The following is a 9,445-nucleotide window of genomic DNA, read 5'->3' as shown; positions in this document are numbered from 1 at the left end:
TTTCAAAAGTATTCTTAGAGGTCCTTTAGATCATCCTAAGTCCTTACAATTTATTTTAATTATTTTCAACCTGCCAAGAACATTTTATTAATTAAATTTGCAAGCATAACAGATAGATAAAATACTAAGTTGGAGTTCAGGCTTACCAATACTGATTTTGACACTTGGAATGCGTCCGGAGCATCTGAAAATGCTATGAATGACTGTAAACATAACCACTTTCCAGGAGAGTCCATTGGGCATTAAGACTAGGTCAAAAACTCGATCCACAGCACCAATGAGCTATCGCCAATTTGAATACACTTTCGGAATGCCCATGAGCTGCTGGATATAGGTTTAATGACAAGTTAGTCAAAACTTCTCTCTGGTTGCCCAATGTTTGCCAATATAGTTTAGGCAGTACGTTAAGCATCTTCTTCATCTGATCTCCAATCAAGGTGTTGTCGGTGTTATTTCGAGGCTTGTGGAATGTAGATGAAGATTACAAGATCCAATCGTCCATTCCAACCACTGATTGGCTGAGAATGCCTTTAAAGCTTTGAAAAACCCATTTTCTTTGTCCTTGCTAGTGCTGAAAACAGCTACCAAATCTGGCATGGTTAGTCCCATTTGAAAGTTCTCTTCACCAGTGTAACACCCATCATTTTCTAACATTGAAATTCCTATCGTTACTAGAAAATCCTTATGAAATTGAGATTTTCATAGACAAGGAAGTGGTGAACCATATATATAAAATTAATATGAAATTAATGTGTTAAGAGTATAGGTTATATGTGAATTTTGTTAAGAAAAGAAATCAAGGTATCCTTGTAGGCAGAAAAAACTTCGGCAGCCGAAGGTTAGACTTTCGACAGCTGAAGTCTCTTTTTATTATTCAAATGTCTTTTTGGACAAAATAGACTTTGGCAGCTGAAAGTTGGGCTTTCAGTAACCAAAAATCCCCTCGATAGTAGGGTATAAATAGCTCACTTAGTTTCATCTTTAAAAGAAAAATAGTTTTTTTTCTCTCTCCCTTAGCCGTTTTTGCATGCAAAGGGTTTAAGTTAAAATCCTTTTGGGCAATTGCATGTTTTAGATACCTTGATGCTTGGATTTTCTTTGGGAAAGTGAAGTGAGAGTGGGTTGAAGCTTGGTCTATTAATTACCTTAATTTCTACTTTAAGCATAACCATGCATCATGAAATGCATTGATATTAGGGTGTAATGTATTAGAACCATACTTGATGTAATTGCATATATGTTTATGATGTAAGGTAGATTATGGATGATTAAATGGAAGTTTCCTTCAGTACCTCTTACATAGCATTGATGATACAAGCTTATGTTTTCAAGATTTTTAAGGTTAGTGATGCTTTGTCGTTTCCGCAACTGTTTATTGTGAATCTTGTTCTTTTTATTTTTTTCTTTTTTTTTTTTTTGTGCATAATCATCTTAGAACAAAAATGAGATTAGATTTCTCTCTCTTGTATTTGTGTAAGTAGTATTAAACAATGAATAGTATTTTATGTGCATCATTATGCAAGTTAAGCTAATCAAAATTAAAAAAAAATGTTTAGGTGTATAGTTTCGAGTTTGGGCTTAAAGATAAAGATGTGTCAAGATTATAAATTTCTCGTGAGTTGTTCATCTTCCAATGTCACCGCTCCATTACATGTTCGGCTACTTATAAGAAGGGTGGATTGAATGAATGCCGATAGGGCTTTGTAGGACTTCTCATGTATTCTCAGATATTGTACATCTTAGGAGTGTTCAAGTGGAAACTTTGCAATTTAATCGTGATATTGGTACTTATCAAGTGTCAACTTGAATTATCTTTATACTTATCATCATTATTGGAGCATTTGCTTTGTCAAACATAAAATTTTGTGCAAAAAATGATAGAGAAATTTACGAGCATCTTTAAATGGATGTTAATAAATTCACTAGTAGAAGATAAATTGATTAATATTATGAAATATTTGCTATTCAAAATCACAAAGGGCTGATTGCCTTTATGGTCGGCATTGGGTTCTACACAGTAAGCCTAATTTGTAGCATTAATGTGTTATATTATATAAATATGTGAATATGCAATGCTTGTAAAAAAAAAAAGTATCGAAACATATATAAGTACAGTTTGGCGACTGGGAAATGCAAAAAATCAGAGAGTTTCAGACATAAACAATGATGTCAATTTAGCTATATTTTTATAAGAAGTTGATCTAAATTTTTGTGATGACAAAAATATAATAATTTTATAACCTATCCAATTATTAAATTCACTTAAGTTTAGTAATTATAATTATTAAAATAAAAATAAAAATAAAAATTTAAAGATTTTACCGATACAAACCGAAGTTCAATGGTCAAATTGAAATTGATGGAAGCTTCAATGAGTAAGACGAATTTAGATAGTATATAATTAGGTTTGAGATAAGTTTAAAAAATAATATATTTATAAGGTTTGAGTGTTACATATTTAATATCATTATCCAAATTTATTTATATAAATGGTTAATTAATATAAAGTGTATGTTTTTTATAATAATATTTATAAATTTTTTATATATTATATCTTAAATAAATAGAATTTAAATATTTTATTTAGTCATTAAATTTTTAAAATATAAATTTTTAATAAAAATATTGTTTTATATCTATTTGTAAAAATGGGCTAGGATATTTTTCGAAAAATAATTGGATTTAGAATGGATTTGAGTAATTGATGATAAATTTTAATCAAGTTTGGGACTCAGGTAAAATAATTTTCGCGGATATAAAAAATTTTCCTTGAGGGACCAATCCAGTGACAAGCTACATGTGTTCTTAAATGTAACCAATTGATGCACCCAACCTTATAAAATTTTTTTAAATATATATAATTTCTAAAATATTTTTAATATTTGTAAATAAATTTTCATTGAAATTAGTAAAAAATATAAAGGTCAAATTTATATTTGGAATTAATATATATAAAAAGAGTTCAAGTAATTATATAATTTATTTTTTAAAAATATTATATAATTTATTTATAAAATTTTATTTTTAATATTTTTAAATGATATATAAAAATTTGAGATATATATATATAAATAAAAATATTTGCTTTTAAATTCTATTAATTAGCAAGAAGAAAAATATTCTTAATTTACAATCATCATTTTAAATTTTTTTTTAATGTAAATTACCCTGATTATTAAAATTAATTTATTGAAATTAATTTTTTTATTCATAATTATTTCAAATTTTAATTGTGGTTAAAAATTATATATATACAGACACATACACTTAAAATTGATTAACTAAATCAATGAGTCTACTGAATTAAATTTCTAATTTCACCACTGTGTTAATGTTAAATATAAAATTAATTTAAAAATAATTAATTATACTCATTGTTTGTGTATTTTTTAAGAATCAATGTTATATATTTAAACAAATATCATAAAGTATAACTCAACTCAACTCAACTCAACTAAGCCTTTATCCCAAAAATTTGGGGTCGGCTATATGGATTCGCTTTTTTCACTCTGAACGATTTTGGGTTAAATCCTCAGAAATGTGTAATGCTTCTAAGTCGTGTTGTACTACTCTCCTCCAAGTCAATTTAGGTCTACCCCTTTTTTTCTTTCTATCCTCTAACCTAATGTGTTCTACTTATCTAACTAAAGCCTCTGTATGTTTACACTTCACATGACCAAACTGCCTATCATAATAGAGTATAACTAAACTAAAATAATTTTTTGAGAGTGTCAATGTTATAAAAATTTATTAAATATATGATAAATAAAAATTCAAATATCTTACATTATTTATATTGTAATAAAAATTATTTGAGGAGGGGCCAACAATTAAAATAAAATAAAATTTTAAGCACACATATTAGCATATATACGTACCCCCACTTGCCCTCCTTCCCCCACCTCGGCCCATTGCCATTCTTAGGCGAAGTTAAATCTATATTCAACTGAACTTATAAGGGAGGAATTTTAAACAACGTTACTTGTTGAATGCTATTGCTACTAATTTAGTTTTTCTTTTTGAGTTGATGTCTTAATAAAGTGGCTAATTAGCTAGATTTAGGTAAGGCATACCTGAATACATGATAAAAATTAAAGTTTAATGACTATTAAAATTGATAATACTCAAATTGTATCACAATTTGTTTAAGCATAGTATCAATTTATTTGCACAATATATTGAGTGAAAAAGAAAACAAGATAACAACGAAGAAAGGTTAAGAAAGATATATTTGCATAGATCACAACTAGAATTTAATAGTACTCAAATTGTATCACAATTTGTTTCAGTATAGCACAACACATGGAAGGAAAAAAAAAAAAAAAAAAAAACCAAGATAACAACTGAGAATTGTTAAGAAAGATACATTTACATATATCACAACCAGAAGAGTGGACATTTATTCAATATGACTTTCTCTTGAAACGATAAGCACCTGTGGTTCAGTCAAGTAAAAAAAAAAGTTGGTCATGTTACCATTAATCGAAAAGAATTTTCAAGGAAGTATGAAACAATACTATAACGTTCAGTGGCGAAGCTAAAAAATATTTTTTTGAGAGGGCTAATATAAGGGCAGAGCTACATGCTATTAAGTGTGGTCAATTGATTAACTTTATAAAAATATTTTAAAATATATAATATATAAAATATTTTAAATGATTTTAAGTATATTTTCGTTAAAATTAATTAAAAAAAATAAAATGGGGCTATTTTATATTTTGAACTAATATATGTGAAAAGACTTCAAGTAACAATATATTTTTTTTTTTTCTGAAAAAGATTATATAATTTTTTAAAGAATATACATATATGGGGGGCCATGGCCCTCTGCCCCCACTAACCCCCTTCCCTTTTGATAACGTCAAGTTATTTTGATAATTTTATGCAAGTCAAAATGTATTTTAGTCCCATGTTATCTTGAGCCCATTAGATATCTATTAGGTTGCGTCAAGACAAAAAAAAAAAAAAAAGCCTATTGAAGGAAAATTAATAAATTATTAAATAAATTAGTAAAATCAGAAATATATGATACAATTAAACAAAAATGCAAAAACTAAGATATATTTAATTATTAAGCTAAAAAAAAAAAAATAGGAAGTTAAGTCGTAGAATTACCTCTCAATCACCCTCCATCTGAATATTCAGAAAAGTTTTCTTCATCAAATGCAACTTGTTCATGACATCAGCCATATTCATTCGTTCCGTTGGTGATTCCATTGAACATGCAACTCCAATTTCAAGCATTGAAACTAGGCATTGTGTCAGATTTGTTGTAACCTGGCTCAAGTTCTCATGGTGATTGGTTTCTTCTGCTTCCATTGTGGCATCATCATCACATTCTTCATTTGCTATTTCTTTAGGGAGAAGGGTTGGATCCACAATTTGTAGAAGTCTTTTTGGCAATGCTGCCTTTACAAAATTATGGAGATTTATTCCTCTTTAAACATTTCATCAGTTGGTCTTCTTTCTGAGAACATCTCTAGCACAAGAATTCCATAACTATAAACATCTCCTTCTTTCGATGCTATGCCTCTCATTCCATATTCTACATGTATGTAAAAGTAATCAAATTAATATGGCAATAATAAGTTCATCATTTGTTGACTAACAATAAATTAACAAACTGGGAAAACAGGTCTTGATTAGAGCAGGTATAGGTGAAAGTTAAATTTTATTGAGCATATAACTCCTCAGGGGGAATTTATATGGAACTGAATGTGGCTTGAGATGGGATATAGAACGGTGGTCCTGAAAAACATATCAATTTTTGTTTAAATGATAAAAGGATAAAAAAGAAAAGACTATTAAGGGAAGAAGAAGAAGCAGAATTAGAAGAAAAAGAAGAAAAATTGAGGAAGATGCTTATATAGTTGTTAATTACCTGGAGCAACATAACCAACGGTTCCATTGATTCTAGTTGTGCTGATTTGACTCAGAGATAAATTGCTGTTGATTGAGAAGAGTTTTGCTAGACCAAAATCACTTACATGAGCAACCATGTCATCATCAAGAAGAACATTGCTGGGTTTCAGGTCACAATGAATGATAGGCTTTCCACAGAGGTCATGTAGATAATGCAATGCTGATGCTACATCAATGGCGATATTAAGTCTTTGAAGAAGGTTCAAGCTTCTTTTCTGATTTTCACCTTCTTCACATGGATGCAGCCACTTTTCCAGGCTTCCATTCCCCATATATTCAAAAATTAAAGCCTTGAATGCATTTGATTTGTAATCTAAGCTGGAGCAACATGTTACGAGCTTAACAAGATTTCGATGCCTTATATTCCCCAGCGAATTGCATTCAGCCATGAAGCTCTTAATGGCACCCGTTTGCTCGAGGTTGAGGACCTTAACAGCTACTGGTGTTTGGATTTGAGGTAGAAATCCTTTATACACAGAGCTAAAGCCACCTGATCCAATTAACTTGCTAGAAGAGAATCCATCCGTTCCTTGATAAAGGTCTTTATAAGATACCTTTAAAAGGTGGTTCATTTCTAAGGGCGCAAAAGAAGGGTTGCTGCTTGATTTTCTCATCCAGAGAATAAGAAAAAAGATCAGAATCGAAAGCACAGTTGGAACCACACAAGCAATTGCAACCACTAGCTTAAGAATATGGGATTTCACTTTCTTCAAGATTCTGGTGGGGCATTTTGGCAAACCAAGTTCTGGGACACCACCGCAAAGCTTGTTATTCCCAATCAGTGATAATGCACTGACATTAACAAATACTCCTCTTTCTGGTACCTCTCCCTCAAGATCATTGAAAGAAAGATTCAAGTATTGGAGCTGAGGGATTTCTTGGAGATCTTTTGGAATTTGTCCTGACAAGTTGTTTCGTGAAAAATCTAAATATAGAAGGCCTTTAAGGGAAGCTAAAGATGAAGGGATGGTTCCTTGGAAAAAATTTCCTTGCATATTTAGATTTTCTAGGCTCAAGCAATCTCCAATGGCTTTAGGAATTTCACCTGAAAGATTGTTTTCTGAGACATCTAGTGTATTTACATTTTTAAGCTTTCCCACTTCTGTTGGTAAGTTCCCAGTCAAAGAGTTTAGAGATAAGTTTAGCTTTTTTGATAAAGAAGGAAGACCTAAAACTTCCTCAGGTAACTCTCCGCTGAGTCTATTTTCTGCAATATGTACAGCATATAAATGTTGGCAATTTCTAATACTTGAAGGAATGCTTCCTTCCAATTTGTTTCCAGACAGCAATACACGAGATAATTGAGTGAGGTTACCAATGGAGGACGGAATTTGACCTGACAATTGATTGTAGCTTAAAAATAATGATTGTAGCTTTTGAAGCTTTCCAAGCTGAGATGGGATGAAACCTGTGAAAAGGTTTTCATTCATATGCAATGTAATTAAGTTGACAAGATTCTCCATTGCCGCAGGAATAATTCCAGTGATTTCATTTTCTCCCATATATAATTCAATAAGCCCAGTTGAAAAATTCGCTACAGAGCCTGGTAAGACACCTCCAAATTTGTTTCCGTAAATAGAAAACATTTCCAGATTACTACAGTTTGTCAAGGAGGTCAAGAAAAGCAAGTCATTCGATGAATTACTTCCAAGATTATTGATCTCGAAGTTCAGCCATGAGAGACTCTGTAAATTTCCAAGATTAGAGGGAACTTGTCCCACAAAATTGTTATCAGAGATATCAAATACTTCAAGATGGGATGCGTTGGACAACGAATTTGGGACTGGGCCAGAGAAATAGTTTTTGCCGAGTGCAAAAGTTTGAAGATTTGGGAGAGTGAAGCAAATGTTGTCAGGTAGACTCCCATTAAGTTGGTTGGATTCAACGACCAGAGTACTCAAAGATGTGATGTTGAAAAGAGATGGAGAGATTATACCTGATAATCTATTAACTCCAACGTTGACATGCTTCAAGCTTTTTAATTGACCCATTTCGTTTGGAATACTTCCCTCTAAATTATTAAACGGAGCAGTAAATATTGTAAGTGATGAATGGTTGCCTAGTGAAGGTGGAATTTCTCCTGTCAGATTGTTAGTACCAAGTCGAATCATCTGTAGCTTTCTCAGAGAGCAAAGTTCTGCTGGGATTTTTCCGATGAGATTATTCCACGGTAAATAAATAATCTTGAGTTGGAAGCAGCGACTCAAATTGAGTGGAATTTCGCCTCGTAATGAATTATTTCCGAGATCAAATTCTTGAAGTCGAAATAAGTTTCCAACTTGCCGTGGAATTTCACCACGGAAGGTGTTGCTTTCGAGGTTGATCAACCTGAGAAAACTGAGGTTGCCAATATGTGGTGATATAGATCCAACCAGATTCTGCCCAACTAAGACCAAGGAGGTGACCCTTTGATGGCGGCGACCACATGTGATTCCAGTCCAGTTGCAGAAATGGAGAGGATCATTCCATGAGTTGAAGATACCATGTGGATCACTGGTTATCCCTTGTTTGAATTTTAGCAGAGCAAGATGATCAGTCTCTTTTTCTGATGACGCATTGACTTGCAGTTGCAGGCATACCAAGTTAATAGAGAAGAAAAGAAACACTTGATACACAAGTGTATAATGGTTGGGCTCATCAAACTTCATTTCATGTAAAGAGGGTAGAATTGCTGGGTGAGTTCAAAAGTGAGATAAAGAAGCTAGGATGTTTAAATAATTAAATGACATATAGGATACAGAAACAATTTATCTTTTTTTTTTTTTTTTGGTTGTTTTCTAAGTCAAGGTCAATTAGTCATTTAGTCCAGCTCACTGTTGAAATTTCTAAGTCAAGGTCAATCAGTCATTTGGTCCTCTCAGCTCAATTATTTGCATCTTTTTTTTTTTTATGATACTTGTTATTTTCTTTCCCTTTGAATTTTTCAAGCCTGCATTAAATCAAACTTGAAAATAAATTAAATAATATTGTTCATCCCCTCCTCAAGATAGAGACGCTCAATGTTATTAAAACAGTACAAATAAAAAAAATAAAATTTTAATTCTGATTACAACATTAAATATTATTTTAAAAATTATTATTAAATAGAATCAAAAGAAAAAAGAGAGAAAAATGGAGATTAGGGATTGTTAATTAAACTTTTAAATAATAATATTTAATTGTTTATAACAAAGAAATGCTTAAAATTAAAATTTTATAATAATAAATTTATGTGTACCAATGAAAAATAAATGTTGCTATGGAACACGCTAAATAGAAAAAATCTTATGTAACAATGATAATAATAATAATAATAATAATAATAATAATAATAATAATAATAATAATCTTTGGGCACAAGTGGCGCTCTCAGGTCACAAGTACAAGTCCCAGCATGCACGTTCCATTTCATAATTTTTTTTTTTTTAATTTAGTTGGGTTACTGGTCAATCAATTTTTCGGTTATTTGGCCAATTTACTTGCCATTGATTTTGTTGAAATTAAAGTCTGTAAGTGAAACGAATCAGATCAAGTTTAATTTCTA

The 9,445-nt window shown here is 30.9% G+C and overlaps 1 protein-coding gene across 1 annotated transcript; it reads right to left on the bottom strand.

The window, feature by feature from the left end:
* Positions 1-5,429: 5,429 nt before the first annotated feature.
* LOC110653485 (probable LRR receptor-like serine/threonine-protein kinase At3g47570) lies at positions 5,430-8,570 on the bottom strand. Its single transcript, XM_058141661.1, has 2 exons — positions 5,882-8,570; positions 5,430-5,545 (listed from the first exon to the last, which is right to left on the bottom strand). Exons 1-2 carry the CDS (start codon positions 8,568-8,570, stop codon positions 5,430-5,432), a joined length of 2,805 nt encoding a protein of 934 aa, XP_057997644.1.
* Between the last annotated feature and the right edge of the window lie 875 nt (positions 8,571-9,445).

This window comes from Hevea brasiliensis, unplaced genomic scaffold (assembly GCF_030052815.1).
Source record: "Hevea brasiliensis isolate MT/VB/25A 57/8 unplaced genomic scaffold, ASM3005281v1 Scaf179, whole genome shotgun sequence".
NCBI lineage: Eukaryota > Viridiplantae > Streptophyta > Magnoliopsida > Malpighiales > Euphorbiaceae > Hevea > Hevea brasiliensis.
Note: the sequence above shows the minus strand (reverse complement) of the source record. Positions and strands in the feature narration are given on the sequence as shown.

Excerpts from the sequence above, each read along its gene's own strand:
- LOC110653485 (XM_058141661.1), bottom strand. The coding sequence starts at position 8,570 with ATGAAGTTTGATGAGCCCAACCATTATACACTTGTGTATCAAGTGTTT. Across the intron at positions 5,546-5,881 it reads CGTTGGTTATGTTGCTCCAG|AATATGGAATGAGAGGCATA; the intron begins GTAATTAACAAC and ends ACATACATGTAG.